This window comes from Meira miltonrushii, assembly GCF_003144205.1.
Source record: "Meira miltonrushii strain MCA 3882 unplaced genomic scaffold FA14scaffold_2, whole genome shotgun sequence".
NCBI lineage: Eukaryota > Fungi > Basidiomycota > Exobasidiomycetes > Exobasidiales > Brachybasidiaceae > Meira > Meira miltonrushii.
In genome coordinates, this window is record NW_020289944.1 from 1312580 (window position 1) to 1329289 (window position 16710).

The 16710-nt window shown below is 44.0% G+C and overlaps 6 protein-coding genes across 6 annotated transcripts; 2 read left to right on the top strand and 4 right to left on the bottom strand.

Annotated features, from left to right (window-relative positions):
* Window positions 1-44: 44 nt before the first annotated feature.
* On the top strand, window positions 45-1067 carry FA14DRAFT_154463 (uncharacterized protein; the record flags this gene model as incomplete). Its single annotated transcript, XM_025497687.1, has 1 exon — window positions 45-1067. One exon carries the CDS (start codon window positions 45-47, stop codon window positions 1065-1067), a length of 1023 nt encoding a protein of 340 aa, XP_025355336.1.
* Window positions 848-3777, bottom strand: FA14DRAFT_189050 (acyl-CoA dehydrogenase NM domain-like protein). The gene is made up of 7 exons (XM_025501695.1): window positions 3691-3777; window positions 3432-3625; window positions 3280-3366; window positions 3146-3197; window positions 2946-3085; window positions 2827-2878; window positions 848-2418 (listed from the first exon to the last, which is right to left on the bottom strand). The coding sequence occupies exons 1-7, from the start codon at window positions 3740-3742 to the stop codon at window positions 1130-1132; spliced, it is 1866 nt and encodes a 621-aa protein (XP_025355337.1). The 5' UTR covers window positions 3743-3777; the 3' UTR covers window positions 848-1129.
* Window positions 3778-4093: 316 nt separating this feature from the next.
* Window positions 4094-5163, bottom strand: FA14DRAFT_171731 (histone-fold-containing protein). The gene is made up of 2 exons (XM_025500350.1): window positions 4841-5163; window positions 4094-4762 (listed from the first exon to the last, which is right to left on the bottom strand). The coding sequence occupies exons 1-2, from the start codon at window positions 4917-4919 to the stop codon at window positions 4371-4373; spliced, it is 471 nt and encodes a 156-aa protein (XP_025355338.1). The 5' UTR covers window positions 4920-5163; the 3' UTR covers window positions 4094-4370.
* A 448-nt stretch (window positions 5164-5611) lies between these two features.
* FA14DRAFT_113786 (uncharacterized protein) lies at window positions 5612-6016 on the top strand (the record flags this gene model as incomplete). Its single annotated transcript, XM_025496021.1, has 1 exon — window positions 5612-6016. A coding segment is annotated over one exon (405 nt), but the record flags the coding sequence as incomplete, so codon positions are not given.
* Window positions 6017-6995: 979 nt separating this feature from the next.
* Window positions 6996-7586, bottom strand: FA14DRAFT_116055 (cwf21-domain-containing protein; the record flags this gene model as incomplete). Its single annotated transcript, XM_025496151.1, has 2 exons — window positions 6996-7209; window positions 7246-7586. Coding segments are annotated over 2 exons (555 nt in total), but the record flags the coding sequence as incomplete, so codon positions are not given.
* A 163-nt stretch (window positions 7587-7749) lies between these two features.
* FA14DRAFT_160376 (uncharacterized protein) lies at window positions 7750-16371 on the bottom strand. Its single transcript, XM_025498645.1, has one exon. The coding sequence runs from the start codon at window positions 15976-15978 to the stop codon at window positions 8185-8187; it is 7794 nt and encodes a 2597-aa protein (XP_025355341.1). The 5' UTR covers window positions 15979-16371; the 3' UTR covers window positions 7750-8184.
* Window positions 16372-16710: the final 339 nt, after the last annotated feature.

Sequence of the window (16710 nt, forward strand, 5' to 3'; positions counted from 1 at the left end):
AAGATGCGATCTCTTTATTGGAACATTTCCGTCATCATCAAGATATGAAAGTACCTTCCAGGAACCCGGATACGATTCTGAAATGTCTATTTTATCGGGATGACGGACAGCTTTGTGATTTCGCTGTTATTGATGACGAGACAAATGAAGCGGTGACATGTCTACGTGCTAGCGATTACAATATCGTTCAATTGCGTGTTCATCAAGAAAAGGCTCATGGGATCTATGCATTACGGGCGAGTGAGATTGTTCGGCGTTGCGATTCACATGACGAATGGCTAGTAGGGTATGATCAGATTGAGCAACATTATCAACGACATTATGAAGATTTGGTAGGAAGCGGTGCTGTACCAATTGATCATACTAAACATTGTCTATTCTGCCTCCATGATGAACAACTTCGATTTTCATTACGGATGAAAGAGTATCAGTATTCTTCAGATCTAGCAAAGCATTGTAATTCAACACATTTGCTTCGCCATCGCTCTCCAACCAAGACGTGTCCAGAATGTTGGGATGAAGTCGGTATACGTCAAATCTTCGACCATCTCATTGACCATGGCTGGCATTTGGCTGGCAAGGCTGGTTTACGTACTGTACGACCGACTCACATTAATGGAGATTTTTCGCAGCTGGTTCTTCAAGGTAAGCGTGAAGAGCGAGCATCAATATTACAAGGATTCGAGGATTACATTGCTTCTTTAGATGGTAGCATGGAGTATCAAGATAAGCAAATTCGGAAGCGTAGATCTTCGGAGAAACGAAAAGTTTCTGTGAGCGACGCCCGAGATAAGATTGCGCAGACAAGAATCAAAAAGCACCAATACTACCTTAATGGAGAAGGCAGCAACCGACCAACAAGACGTCCTAAAAGCCGGGGGTATCTTCTGACGAATTCAATTCAAGATGAAAATACGGACGATAGAGAAAATGATGTGCTAGAAGGTCAACAATCGATGAAAGAAGGCAGTTTAGGAATGGATGCTAGTTCAAGCCGTAACACTCTCGACAGGCCAGCGCTTTCTGACTCAACAAATCTCTTTGAACGACATCCTGACTTAGCATGAAGGAATGAAATTTGACATTACATACATAGAGATCGTGTACCCTATCCAAAAAAAATGTGAATCTATGGTTTGAAGCGTTGTTCAATGAAACGAGAAATGATCAGCTTTTGTATCTGGGTAGGGCCTTCGTAGATTTCGAAGATTTTTGAATCACGATATAATTTCTCTAATGGATACTCTGTGTTATAACCTGCTCCTCCTAGAATGCTCAACCCTTCGTCAGCGTTGCGAACGGCCGAGTTGGATGCGAAAACTTTGGCGACACTGGCAAAGTATGAATTACGCTCTCCAGCATCCTTTGTAGCAGCTGCTCTCCACGTCAAATTTCTACTTGCTTCAACACGAACAGCCATATCTGCCAATGTGAAAGCGATTGCTTGATGTTGAATGATTGGTCTTCCCATCGTCTTACGTTCGTGTGCGTATGTAGCAGCTTCGGACAATGCACGAGATGCAACACCAGTTGCACCTGCAGCAATCAAAGGACGGGTAATATCAAATGCTCCCATGGCAATCTTGAATCCATCTCCAGGTTTACCAATCACGTTTTCTTCTGGAACTTCGACGTTTTCAAATGTGATCATACGTGTATCCGAACATCTCTGTCCCATGTTAATCTCTTTCCTTCCACGAATGATACCAGCAGAATCTCCATCGACAATGAAGCCAGTCATTGATTTGTTTGCTTTTTGTGTTGGATCAGTCTTTGCTAAAACGAAGAACCAGTTTGCGTGTCCACCATTTGTGATCCACATCTTTGTTCCGTTTAAGATCCATTTGTCTCCCTTCTTTTCTGCTTTTGTGGTAATGTTTGCGACATCGGATCCAGCTCCAGGTTCAGTAACACAATAAGAAGCAACTAATGGCTCTTCGGTCATTCTTCCCAAATACTTCTGCTTAAGTTCGTGTGATCCAGCAACAAGAAGAGGTGCTTCTGCCAAACCGTTTGCTTCGATTGCAGTTTGAATACCTGAACAACCATATGCGAGTTCTTCAGTCACGAGAGCACCTTCTAATAAACTCAAACCGGCACCACCATACTCTTCTGGAATGTGTGTGTTTACCAATCCAGCAGCATGTGCATCTTTGATGATTTTCCAAGGATATTCCATCGTTTCATCATGATGACGTGCGGCAGGAATGATGTTTTCTGCTGTGAAACGACGTGCAAGTTCTTGATATGCTTCTTGATCTTCACTTAGTTTGAATGATGGACCCAAACCAGCTGCAGCTGCTTCTGATGCGAATCCACGTTGACCAGTCAAAGCTGTACGTTTGACTGCCAATGAAGAAGCAGCGCGTGCGGTTGTAGAACGAGCCAAGAAAGACATCTTTGTGAGTGTACTTTGAGCTGTGATGGCGGTAAAGAGAAGGAAGGGTATGTTCGCTTAATTGGTTCATACAATCGGGCGAATAAGATTTAATAATAGAAGGGGTTTGAGTGTTGTTTTGAATGAGGAATGGGGGAATGCACTTCAGCACTTCCTTTAGTGGGGTGACTTATGCAACTCAAAGGCTTTCATCAATAATGCTTATTCAATATTTACCCATTTCACTGCTCTCACGCCTACAGTACACTCCTTCGGCCATAGCGGGGAACCGTTTGACCGGGCTCGCGTACTTTTCTCTCGTGCATACAATAAACGTGAAAGCAGCGTCAGGCTGTTCAATAATAAATATTACGTAATACTAGTAGCTCATGACCATCAATCTATTGCCTGGGGGCTGGGGGTGAGCTTGACTGCAGTGCCATACGCACAATAATGATAGGTACCCGAATTAACGGTCGAGTCATAGCGAACAGCAACAATCTAAAAAGAATCATTAAAGGTGGTAAGAATATTGCTGTGGAGAAACGTCGCAAATGGCACTACTCACGGCATCTGCACCGAATCGACTTGCGTCCTTTTCCATCTCGGTAATAGCTCGACGTCGAGCTCTTGTAAACTCTTGCAAAGGGTTTCCTGGCCACAAGACGCAAACGCCGAGCACATGATTCATGTTGCTTGATTGGTAGCCTGTCAAGAATGTCAGTGAGTATTCCAGATCGTGATCTTGCATTCTCATTTAATATCTACCAGGCACGCTTTCAGCCGTTGTCACGATCATTCTGTTGAGGGTTTGCGATGTCTAAAGATGCTAAATGGTAGTCAATGCGGAAAATAGAAGAAAGAATATGTGAACTTGTTAATATCTATATTCTTCATCAGACATCATTGACGTATTTGACAGCGGTACCGTAAGCACAAACTTCTGAGAATTGCTGTTGTCCCGTCGAGTCAAAGCGCATGGCTACGATCTAAGAAGGAGGAATAATGAAATGAGAGAGTAGCACGCAATATCATATAAATCAGATTCACTCACCGCATCGGCACCTCGCGAATGTGCCATACCAATCATTCTATCCAATGCTTGTCTTCTGCTTTGTTCGAAATTCTTAGTGAATGCAGCCACTTCACCACCAGCTAATGATCTCAATCCGGCACCGAGACTAACGCCAATGTTTCTTGCACGAACCGTTATACCGAATACATGTCCTAAATGAACAATTTTTTTACCTGGAACAGAACGGAAGATGAGTCACAGGCCGCTCTTTGTAAGAATAGCTTTGTGCTGCACTCACCTGGAATTTCATCAGCGGTTGTGATGAGCATCAGAGAATCAACGGCGTCCATATTGAAATGAAATGAGATTTTCGGAAGGGAAAAAGTGGTAGGAATGAAATGAAAGAATGCTAAGACTGAAAGGGTAAACCGGGCTACCTTTTATACCTTCAACATCACACCATCAATCCTTTGCCGGCCGGCCAAAGTGGATTGTCCGCATGGCTTATGTTGCATTGATTGTTTGTTTTGACATGAGCTAAATTTCCACGCTATTCATTCCGACAATCTTCCGTCAAAAAGCGATCATCTGCTTAAACAAGTTTCCCGTGTAGAACGCGTCAATTTACGCGTCGCGATAATAGACAACATCGTGTTTCAGTGTTCGGATAGATCCCTCAATCATTTGTCAAATTCATAAGACGTAAATGATGCTATAGATATGACTGAAGTTTGCTAGAAAAGTACATGATACAAAGAAGAGTTCAGTGAAAGATTGAGATGCTTAGAGTACATAGTGCTTGGTATTGTTTCCGTACGTAAAGAGAGAAGAATTGGAACTTGAAGAGAGAGGGAAAAAGCGAGCGAACAGGTCACTCCCTTGGTGAGCTTGCTATTCCATTCGAACGGAAGGGAAGTGTTGAGACTTGAGATATCGGATGCATGCAAGTGTGATGCCGAGGTCACTTGCTCTACCCCTCTATCCTAGCCCTCCCCAAACACCTCGTATCCGTCTGGCCAGCTGGATATCCCGTTGCATAAGTGTGACTCTTTTGGCATGGATTGCACAAAGATTTGCATCCTCAAACAGATGAATCAGATATGCCTCTGTCGCTTCTTGCAATGCCATAATAGCGGTACTCTTCCAACGTAATCCGCTATTCCCTATTCCACCATATGCGCTCGTAATGAATTCATTAGCAACCTCTCTTACCAATCGAGCAAACGGTAGTTTTGGTATGAGTAATTCCGTAGTCTTTTGATATTTTCGAATCTCTTGTAGTGCTTTCGTCCCTGGTCTCAATCTCCTCTTCTTTCTCGTTGGTGTATCTGGTTCTCGAGCTCCTGACGATCTTCCTGGCGGTCCGGATACTGAATGAAGAAACAAAAAAGTGGGCGCATATAGTCAGTCAAAATGTGATCAAATGAAGCAAAAGCTCGCATACTTACAGCTACTTAGAGATTTTTGCGATCGCTGTGGCCCTTTTGCTCCAGTGGATGCCCTATTACCACCTTGTATCTTTGCCATTTTATGCAAAGGTGTCCGTTTTGCTGATCAGAGAAAGCTGAATCTTGGGTTGAGGGTATAAAGGAATTCGACTGTGAGTGGGCGATGGATCAAGACAGTTTCTTTGTGCACAGAATGACGTTTGAAGAACAGTCTAGGATGTCATGTCAATGATGTGATGGTCGAGTAGTGGTGCACAGAGTGAGAGCAGGAATAGCATTCATTCCCACTAGTGCTTGTGCCTTACGGACCTTTTCTGTGATTTATCGCGTCTGATTAGATAATCTCGACCTAATACCTTCTTCCGCTCGTGCTTTTTATTTCTTTGACTTTTCCTCTGAAAAAATGCATTCGGGCTAGGTCGTATGCCCTGTTCTACCTGCGCAGCGCGCGCCTTGCCTGACAAATTAAGAAGAAAAGCCGGGAAAGACTAAAAAAATTGCATGTATCGACAAAGTTCTCATCGTCATCTCAGTCATCATCACCTCAACACATCCATCAAAATGGCTTTCCCTGTTGCAAGAACGAGCGGATACAATGCTCTTCGATCTATAAGCAGAAGCGCATCTGCTCAAACTTCTCAAAGAAGACTATTCTCAAACACAAGAAGAATGTGTGTCGAAATGGAAAAAGCACCTGCTGCAGCAACACCAGAAGCACCTTCAGCCGGACCATCCTCCTCAAAATCCTCATCAAACAGTAATGCATCTCCAAAATTGACATCAATCGTTGATCAAATCGAAAAGCTAACCTTATTGGAAGCAGCAGAATTAGTCGCTCAATTAAAGGAAAGACTGAATATTCAAGATATCGCAATGCCTTCCGCCAGTGCTGGTCCTGTTGCTGCCGCTCCAGCTGCTGAAGCCGCACCTGTAGAAGAAGAGAAGCCAAAGGAAAAATCTTTGTTTACTGTGAAATTAAAGGGATTGAAAGATGCAACTGCAAAGGCTAAAGTGATCAAAGAGATTAAAGCATTAAACTCAAATATGAACCTTGTCGAAGCAAAGAAGTTTGTCGAAAGTGCTCCTCAAGTTCTCAAAGAAGGATTGACAAAGGAAGAAGCTGAGAAACTACAAAAAGCAATCGAAGCAGCTGGTGGTCTCACAGAGACAGAGTAAAGGATGCAATAAAGAACTGCATCCTTCAACCCCATTCAACCTTCTATTGAACAACATCTGTATTGCTATCTCATCATCATCCGCTCTCGCCTTTGTTGTCAATAATATCTCGTTTGTCTATCTCTTTTACAGCAAAACTAAATTTCATGTGTAGTGTACATTGTGTGGTATGCGGATAAGCTTACAGACCTGGCGGTCTAACTGGAGGTGGTCCAGGAGGAGGGCCAGGTGGCTTTGGTCTTTGTCCTCCTTCCGTGTGGGGAGGAGGGGAGTAGCTTTTTGATTCTTCACGCTCTCGTCGAGCGACTGGTGAACGCGAAGGCGATCGAGACATCGACCTTGATCGTGAGCGTGAACTTTGAGATCGTGAAGATGGGGTCAAACTGCGAGTAGCTTGCCTTCCTCTTGTACGCTGATCTGGTGTGTGTGATTTGCGGGTATTACGTTGAATGGGCGATCTACTAATACTTCGAGAATCTTCTCGCCTCCTTTTCATTGATCGACGGGGAGGTGAGCGAGAGCGTGAGTCATAGCTGCTAGATCTGCTTCTCGAACGCCTTCGTGGTCGTGGACTTCGTGAACGACTGCGTGAGTCTATACTGCTACTACTCTGTCTTCTTGCTTTTCGTCTGGGACGAGGCGAAGGAGAACGAGAATCATAGCTTGAACTGCGAGCCCTTCGTCTTGGAGCAGGTGAACGGGAACGAGAATAAGATCGGTCTCTACGCCGTCTAGGAGAGGGTGAACGAGATCTCGAGGAGGATGAAGAACGTGATAATGATCGATATCGACGTCTTCTAGGTGCTGATGACTGAGATAGCGATCTAGATGATGATGGAGACCGCCTCATTCTTCGTGAAGGCGGCGATGGTGATCTGGACAACTTTCTCTGATCTCGATCCCTTTCACGTTTGTGTCTCTCCTCTTCACGTCTCATCCTTCGCTCTTCATCATCTCGCCTCTGACGTACAGCACGTTCGCGCTCTTCAGCTGCTCGAACACGCTCTTCGTCCCTCCTCTTCCTCTCTTCAATCCTTTCCTGCTTCATCTTTTCTTGTAAGTCACGATCAAATGCATCTCCTTCTTTGTAATCTTGCCGAACGCCCAAAGCTCTTGACAGGTTTCTAGTCTCATCCGCTTTTGCAGCTCCCCAAGCATGTGTATCAGAAGGTCGGAGTGCTTTCGTTTCTTGTCTTGTGAATCCACCATATTGGTTGCTAGCAGCTGACTGAGCTTTCTGTTGTTGTTCAGCCATTTGCTCCAACAACTTCTTTCTCAACTCAGCTACCTGCTCTTCAATCTTTGTCTCCTCAACCCCATCTTCCTCTAGTTGTAGCTGCAGCTCCAAGCATCGAACTTCAATCTTGCGTTTACGTTCATGCTCTAGAATCCCTTCGTCCGGTTGACGATGCTGAACCCTTTGTTCTTCTCGTTTTCGATAATCTGCCGTACTTCCTGTACCTTTACGGAAATCATCCCTTGGCGGTCGTACGTTGGATAGATTCTTTTGAACGTATCCATTCGTCGCACTTCCCCGAGTAGTGGATAGACCTATGCCGTTGTATGACATGTTTCCCTATTTGATGGAGGGATGAATGAGGATGTATGGATGCTTTGATATTTGTTCATTATTATTTTTTTGGCGGTGGAGTTTGCCTTTATAATTTACGCGTATAAAATTACGCCTGCTTGGTGTGCAGGGTTACATACACCTTTCCGCTCTCTCTCGATCATTACGATTCAAATTGGAAATTGTATTGACGCATCACAAGGGGAAAACCTCTACAAAAAGATAAAAAGTGAAAGAGTTTGATTACAGAAATAGAAAGAAATCGAGCGTCTAGCAAGCAACAAGAGATAGAATTCTCGTGCACGAGCAGAAGGTATTGCAAAAGAAATAAAATTAAAGCAAACGGGTTAGAAAACGAAAGTGGTTGATCGATTTTGTTGGAGTGAGATCCTGTTTAAAAGAATTGTCCCCATGAATGTATAGTTTGCAAGAAATGATCGAAAGAGTGAATGTTTGTTTGCGTGTGCGTGCTTGTGAGAAAATTGATGACGTTCTGGCTCCATCAAGGGAATGCCGGACGATTAGCAAGAAAGATAAAAATACGAATTTTTGAAGAGAGGGTGATGGTCAAGAGACAGTGCTCTTTTTTAGTGCATCATCATATTGTTAGCAATGGAGTAGCACTTCCCGTACTTGATGCGTTTCCTGTATTCGCTGCTGGGGTTGTAGTTCCTGAAGAAGCTGGAGTGGTTCCTGAAGAAGCTGGAGTAGTTCCTGGAGTCGATACAGAAGGAATCAATGAGGTGATGCCGGTCAAAGGTAGAGATGTAGCCGCACTAGAAGCACTTGTGCTTGACATCGAAGAGGTAGACGAACTTGAAACAGAGCATGCTGCACCGCCCAAGAACGTTCCCAAATTGACAGGACCTGCACATAATGTGTTTTGAAGTGATTGACTAACTCCACCAAGTAAGCCTGGCAATCCTCCAGCATTTGCTCCATCCAAGATGGGGTTGAGAATACTTCCCAACTTTCCTCCGAATCCAAGTTGATTCAATAGACCAAGAAGTTGTCCGACATCGTTCAACAAAGCAGTAGGGAAGCCACCACCACCATTACAACTATCACCCAAAGGCAAAACACCCTTGTCATCCTGTGGGTCATCTTCAATGGTGATATAGTATTGTGTGCACACTTGATCTTGGGTGTAATGCAAACCTGGAACAAAGTATTGCTGCGATTGATCTGCTGCTTGGAATAGATCCAATTGAATCACGTTCTCCAATTTGAGCGATTTACCGATCAATGGCAGAGAGCCAAGAACACCTTTTGTCAAGAGAATATCCTTCACTCTTCCAGTGGTCTTTGGTGTCTTGGGATTGATTACAACCGTTCCTGAATTGGCTGCATCGCCATCACTGAAGCCGTTGTAGACGTTGGTAAAGGTTGCATATTGATCATTTGTTCCTGCACTGAAAATGTTTGAATAAATTTCCTTGAACAGCAATCCGGATGGTAAGTCGTTGTTGAAATCAACATAGGCATCCGCGTAGGCTGGGATTGCGGTATTTGTCTTATTACCCAACAATAAGCCTCCCAGTACTTGACCAAGCAAAGAAGCAATAACAGACGGACCCAAGTATACACGAACATCGGAAATGACCAAAGATCCGATACCTTCCAAAGCAGTATCTGCTGTCACGCCAGCCAAACCAGTATTCAAAGAACCATACGGTGACAATGGAGCGGGATCTGTAATGCTAGGGTTACCTCCTCCGTTGATCGTCAATGGAATCGTGTCCTTCTTTGCACCGCCTCCTGTAGTGTCATCAGTAGGCGAAACATAACGACGAATCACTTCTTGAGTGTCACTGTTGTTGTTAATGATCATGAGTTCAAACAAGACTGGGATTGCATTCGTACCGGGAACCAAGTTAAGGACTGGAATGAAAGCACGACCAATGTTTGTGTTTGCAGTTCCTTGATAGAATGTTGGCAGACTAATTTGGTTGGAGTGCACAGTCAAATTACTTGGGTTCTCGAGCGAAGTGTTCAAATGGACACCGAGATAAGCAGCAACAGGGTCATCGACGGAACTGCTGACGAGATCGATCTTATGGTTGAACGAATTAATACCGGCCAAAGAAGTTGTAACGTTGAAGGGAATGTGTTGAATTGGAATTCTTCCGATCACAGTTTGCGCCAACACATCCGTACTACCCTTTAGACCAAACGTTGCACTTGATGTATCAGTCAAAGCGCCAAAGAAGGATGCAAACGAAGGATCATTGAGCGAATTGATGGTTTGGTTTGTGAAACCGAAACTCAAATCAACCTTTTCGCTTGGGTTGTGTGAAACTGCTGAATTAGCTTCGATAGTGGGCAAATTGAGTGAGGCTGTGTCGGCACCCATGTATGTGATCGTGATGGATGGCTTCAAGTTGACAACGCTCAAACTGAACACCAATGGGTTGGCAAACGTGGCTGTTGTGTGTTGGTTGGTAGCAGGAACGTGGAAGTCTTCTGATTGATTTACCAAGTACACTTCCAAATCTGATAATGTGATTGCGAAAATGATTTGGTAAATGTGACCTGGCAAGATAACTTGGGTACTGAAACGTTTGAAAGCGGTTGTGAGCCAATTGATTGGTTGACCACCAGATGCAGGTCCAATAACATCATATCCACGAATGGTCAAAGTACTGTTTTGACCTGCGAGGTATTGTGTAAACAAGACACCCAAATCAGCCAAACCTTGAGGATTGTTGGATTGATCGCTCAAGTAACCCTTCAAAATTGCATCAGTTGTAGTTTTGTAAGCCAAAAATAATCCTGAAGACGAAGCACGACCAATGTTCGTCTGTTGGAAAATCAAATCAAACGTTGCTTGACCCAATTCGACACCCAAACCAGCTTGTGATGGAATAGCAACACCAGTTGTGATCAAGATTTCTTTGTCTCCATCACCATTCGTCTCAAAGCTTGTAATGACAATACCAGGTAACCCATTGAAAGCATCCAATTGAATCGTCTTGGACAATTGAACCTTGCTGAATTTGATACCCAAAGTTCGCACAGTGACTGTGTCTGAGTGTAAAGTCCATTGGAAGTTTGGCTCGGTCAACAAGTAGTATGCGAAATCAGCGAATGCGTCAGTCTTGCCGGGCAAGATTGTCAATTGAGCAGTGATTTGCAAGTTGGGAATACCATCTGGAACATTTGTGCACAAAGGTGGAATTGCCAAAGTTGCAATATCTTGCCCTTGGAAGTTAACGGTCAGTCCATCAGGTGCTTCGATATAGGCATCAGCAGGTGCATTTGTCAACAATTGACCCAAGATGGCAACCGTGAATCCTTCATTTGTCAAAGAGGTGGCATTTGCACGTGATGTTGACAATGTTGCTTGATCGACGATCAATTGAATCAAAGGTGCAGCTGCAGGACCAACGAGGTACAAGATTGAATCGTCGGTACCGACTGGGACAGGTTGTTGGATGAAGTTCAAATTGGTTTGATAATCGTCCAATTTTGTGACCGATTGAATGGGAATGCTGACAGCCAATGGAGCAACTAGCTTCTTGATGGCGCCCAAGGTATCAAATGGATCTCCACCGCTGCATGGAGGAGGTGAATCATCAGGGTAAGGACTGACTTGTGTAGCTGCATCATTTGGCAAATTCAACACTTCTTGGAAGAATGGTGGCAATGGACCAAGAGAGACACCATAAGCTTGAGCAGCAGCCAGAATGAATCTAAGCAAATTCTTTGGATTGATATTAATGTTGAATGGGACTGGTTGTGAAGTAGAAACTTCATGTCCAGGTGCGTTGATGATATTATTGCTTGCAGCCAAGTTTTGATCAATTCTACCAACTGTGATATCTTCAAAGTTTGCAGCAGCATGTAATTCCAACAAGTGAATACCAGCAGTGAAAGGATTGTTGATCGTAACCGTGACAGATGCAACACCTCCATTCTGAGCAATATCCTTTGGAACGGTCAAGAAAGTACGTTGAACCAGCAATTGGTTCAAAGCTGGAATTTGGGTGGACAACTGAATTTGTGCCAAAGCTTGCTTCAATGATTCAATTGGTGTGGTCTGAGAAGTACCCAGAACAATTGCCGTTGAAGTGATATTTTGCACGTAGTTTTCCAATAATTGTTGACCTGCTGCCACGTTATCAGCACCGATTGGCATATATTGAATCTCTGTTGGTACGCTGATATCTCCAGGTGGCAAGAGAATGTTCTTGATCATTGCGTTACCGATGATCTTGTTCATGAATTCAACAGCGAATGAAACATCACCTGCTCCAACGGTAGTATCGGATGGGTTGAACAGTGCAGTATCGACATTGATTTGCAAGTAGGTTGGGTAACCGTGATAAACATCCAAATTGCTGACCACAGCGGGTTTGGCGTTCAATCCTTGCAAACCAAGCAAGTTGGTGTTCAAATTGAATGGAATTTGTGAGATGCTCAATTGTCCAGCTGCAGTGTTCAAGCTGGCATCAGTTGTTCCATGCAAGTTGAATGTGATTTGCTCACGTGCAACGAAGTCGGCAGCAAATTGAGAGAAGGTTTGATGTGCGTTACCGAATACAGCAAACGGAACGTTCGAGAAAGCCAATGTTAAGATACGTGCTTCCACATCAGTTGTTGTTGGTGATGTCGGAATGTTCAAAACGGCCATGTCTTGATTGTTGTAGTTTGCTGTGAAAGGACCGGAAACTTGGGTGATATCAACTGGGAAAGCGAATGGCAAGAAGAAGTTTGCGGTTGTGTTGCTGGAATCTGTTTGTGGGTTCCATGCAGTTGGCACGGTGAAGAACAAAGACAATTGGTTCAAAGAGATCAAACGAATAACTTGGAAGTCTTGAGCAGGCAAAGCAACAGTAACGCGCAATGCTTTGATACCATTGTTCAACCATGCAACATCTGAAGGTCCAGCATAAACACCTTGAACAACCAAATCAGTGTTTTGGTTATGAACGAAACGTGTAAAGATTGTTGATAGATCTGCCAAACCTTGTTGAGAATCTTGTCTTTGAATTCTACCTGCCAATGGAACTTCAGTAACTGCCAATGCTTGCAAAGTGAACGGAACTGCAGCAGCAGAAGGTCCAACATCTGTAGAGCCCATTGAAATATCAACTCCGAATGAAGAGAGCGCAACACCAACTTGAGCAGGATTGTTGATCGTACTGATTGCGGTCAAGTGAATACCGCCAGCAGGGTCATTGTATGGCAAATCGAAAGAGTTGATGATGACTTGTCCCTTCAAACCGTTCAAACCGGTCAATTGAACAGATTTTGTCAAGCTAATTCCTGGAACCTCAATACCAATAGCAGAAACAGAAATACCTGTACCGCGAATATCCCAAACGAAAGAAGGATCCGTGATGGCTGATGACAAGAACTTGGTAAAGTAATCGACATCAGGAATATTACCTTCCAATTGCACGTTCAACGATGAGCCAAGATCTCCGACTAAGGTGATATTGGGGAATGCAGTTTGAGTCAACAATTGATTTTGCCAGTAAATGCTCAAGCCTTCAGGGAAAGTGACGATGCCGTCGAATGGACCTGCATTTGTCAATGCACCTGACAATTGAGCCGTGAATCCGGTAGGACGTGCCTCAGTAATTGTGACACGGTCAATGTTCAAAATAGCACCATCGACAATGCGTTGTACGATTGGCTTGGCTAAAACGGGCAAGAGCTTGAACAATGTTGCATCGGTACCCAAAGGAACTTGGGATTGTGAGAACGTCAAAGTAGTACCATATTCTCCAATTGTAGCATCAGAAACGATTTGCAGATCAGCCTTTGCTACGGAGAATGCTTTTCCGACATATGTTTCCAAGTTGAAACCGGTGTACAAATTGTCACGTTTCTTCATTCCGGCCGTAGCCAAAGGTAAGGCACGTTTTGTGGCTCTTTCTTCACCTTCCATTGAGATACCTTCATCTTCTTCTTCTGCAACATCGTAGTAGATTCCTGGATTGGACATTGCTGATAATTGAGCATCAACAGCAGCATTCTCGTCAACGAATGTGAAAGAATCATCTTCGCTGTAGTACTCTGCATCTCCTGCAATGGAACGCTTGCTGTTTGTCTGAACGGCAGGTGGTGTCAAAGTGAAACCACCCAATTGAACGATACCATCAACATAAGCAGGGTTCTGTCCAGAGTCAATTGCAAATTCACGCAAGACGGAGAACAAGTCTGGTGGGTACAAGTTCAAAGAGAGAGGCACGTTAGGTGAAGGTGAAGTTGTTTTTCCAACAGCGTTGAATTGCAGATCGGTGTTGATGTTTGCCAAAAAGATACCTTTTGCAGAAGCATTTGCAGCAATTCTTGTGATTTCCAACGAAGAAGTGAATGGATTGGCCAATTGAACGACCGAGTTGGCGATATCATTTTCAATACCTGTGGTATCCAAAACGGTCAAATTTGCAGCTTGAACCAAAGTTCTTTGCAAAGCTGGCAAAGTGGTGTTCAATCGCAAACCTTCCAAAACAGGCGCCAAAGAAACAATCTGAGAAGATGCTCCGAAACCTGATGCGTTGAGGTTAGTGTCCAAACCTGAAATGAAACGGTTCAAAGTATCCAGACCGTAAGGGCTGACATTCGGATCGAAAGTGGCAGTAGCGTTGATATCATTACGGCCAGGCAACAGCTTCAAGTTGGGCAAGGTAGTGATACCTAATGGAACTTGATTGAGCAATTCAAGTTTAACGTCTCCGGTTGATAAGTTCAAGTTGGAAGGATTGACGACTGTCAAAGCGACGGCGAGATCAACAGCCTCCTGTGTACCACCCGTGACATCGACAGAGTTGATGATTGTAGGGTAGCGTGTCAAACCTGCTAGACCTTTCAAACCGGTTGAAACATTGAATTTGATACCATCCAAGAGAATCAAACCAACGGGTGTATCTGTCAATGCCTTTGCTGCACCGGAGATATCGAACCCTGTACCATCCGTGTACACAAATGCGTTTTGGAAAGCGATCAATTGTTTCTTTGCTGCGTCGGTGCTGTTTGGTAGCAATAATTGGGATGCCGGAAGTGACAAGTCGATATCACCTGCCGTTTGTCCTTCACTCAAAACATTGATGATCGTATTGGAATCAGCATAAGGACCTGTTGCCGAACCAATGTTTGCACCTTGCATCGCAATGTTCAATTGTGTGGCCAATTGAGTAATGTTCAATGGGAATCCGAAAGGCAATTGGAAAACACCCTTGAGAGCTGAGGAAGACAGGATAGGATTGTACGGTAGATCTTGAGAGTATTCTAAATTGATGGTCTCAATGGTGATACCTTTGATAGGGTCGATAGGTTGTGGTGGTACAAAGTTTACGTGTGCGTTCAATTGAGAAACACCATCGGATAGCCATTTGACAACATCACCGTTTGCTTGTTGAACCCTCTTTCCGGTTGCGACGACATCGGATGGGACACTGTTGATGTAATTTGTGAAAAGATCACCGAGAATGTTAAGAGCAGTTTGGTTATTTGGGTAAGGCAGAACACGTCCACTTAAGGTAACAATGTTTGGACCGGCAGTGATGTTCAAACCTTCAACAGAGACTGGACCGACATAGTGACCTTTGTAGTACAAGTCCAAGTCCAACGTTCCAACTTGAATACCGAATGGCGAAGGGTTGACCAAATTTGTAGTTGTGATGACCGAAATACCACCTTGAGGATCGGCACCAGGCAATTGCAAATCAAGAATTTCAACTTTTCCGAAATTGTTGATACCCTTGATGATGATATCCTTTGTGATACTCAAGCTCTTGTACGTTGGGAAAAAGCTGAAAGCCTCGACGTGCAAATTGTTACTCTTAATTCTCCAAGTGAATTCTTCTTGGGAGATTAGATATCCAGCAAAGATGCTAAATGCATCTTGATCTGCGATGGTGAAGAACGTTGCTTGGTTCACGGTACCATGACCTGCTGCTGCGTTCACTCTTGCAAGAGGAAAGCTACCAAGGTGTACTTCTCGCATATCAGGTTTAGGAGTGTTCCAATACACGTCGATAGGTTCACGGAATGCAATTGAAGCAGGGAAAATACCGACCTTTTTCACCTGAGCGTTCAACGTTAGGGGAAAAGAACCGTTTTGTGGATCGGTAATGTTGGAACCGTAAACGTGAAAGACGGAGGTATGTAGAGCATGATCGGCGATGGCGTACAAGACTGGAACCAATGCGATGGCAAGAACTACGAGTAGGATTGGAGGTGCAAGGAATAAACAGCAGAAACCAAGCTTTCTAGTGAAATATTTCCGTTCGTATGGCGTTCCACGGGCTGCTAAATAACCGATTGGCTGTCCGGGTTGATACATATGCTTTTGTTCATCCTGATTCCGACTAGAGGAGATCGAACCGCCACGGCGGTTGACGAGACCCTCTTGTGATCCTACAGAATGTTGATCGGCCATTGTGAAATGCGTGACCGAACGCTGTTCCTGAAAGAAAAGGTGGGGTATATAGACTCCTTATCTAGAAAGGAATGGATGGCGGGTCAAACTGACTCGGTTTGTCTCCTGATAATGTAGGACGATGATGCCACCTGAAACCCAACTTTTGAAGCGGCGCGCTGAATTTCCCTTATGACCAAAGTCAGCTTACGCAAATTGACGCGTTTGGAGGGAAACGTTCTTCCCAGGAAAAGCGACTGGGTATCGGTGGTTGTGAAGGGGGGACGGAGATGATGATGGAGTGGATAGAGGATAGGGTATAAAGGAATGTATGGCAATGAACATACAAGATGTCTTACACAGTGTATCCTGTCATAGGCACAGAAATGGGGAAAAAACAGTTTTTTCGCAATTGGAAGGCGCCGCTAGGCTGCTTGCATGTATGAACTTGAATTAGGAAGTTGTCTATGATTTATAACGGAGTACACGCGCAGAGCATTAAAAGAGGGGAAAAAACTGTGGAGAATGAAAATGGCACTGTTTCAGTGTGTAAGGATTTAATTGATTAGGGAGGAGAATTTTTTAATTTTTTATTCTCTTTGCTTATGAGAGGCGCAATGCCCGACATGAGAATATTCCTAATCAATCACTCTTCGTGCGCGCGCATGAGAAACATGAATCGGTACGCCGCATACATTCAAACAATCTTGATCATCTTCATCATGAGGGGTCATCTGAACAGAATAATCAGAA

Excerpts from the sequence above, each read along its gene's own strand:
- FA14DRAFT_189050 (XM_025501695.1), bottom strand. The coding sequence starts at position 3,742 with ATGGACGCCGTTGATTCTCTGATGCTCATCACAACCGCTGATGAAATT. Across the intron at positions 3,198-3,279 it reads CTGTCAAATACGTCAATGAT|ACATCGCAAACCCTCAACAG; the intron begins GTCTGATGAAGA and ends TAGCATCTTTAG. Across the intron at positions 2,419-2,826 it reads TTCGGGTACCTATCATTATT|CTCAAAGTACACTCACAAAG; the intron begins GTGCGTATGGCA and ends CCGCCATCACAG.
- FA14DRAFT_160376 (XM_025498645.1), bottom strand. The coding sequence starts at position 15,978 with ATGGCCGATCAACATTCTGTAGGATCACAAGAGGGTCTCGTCAACCGC.
- FA14DRAFT_171731 (XM_025500350.1), bottom strand. The coding sequence starts at position 4,919 with ATGGCAAAGATACAAGGTGGTAATAGGGCATCCACTGGAGCAAAAGGG. Across the intron at positions 4,763-4,840 it reads GCAAAAATCTCTAAGTAGCT|TATCCGGACCGCCAGGAAGA; the intron begins GTAAGTATGCGA and ends TTCTTCATTCAG.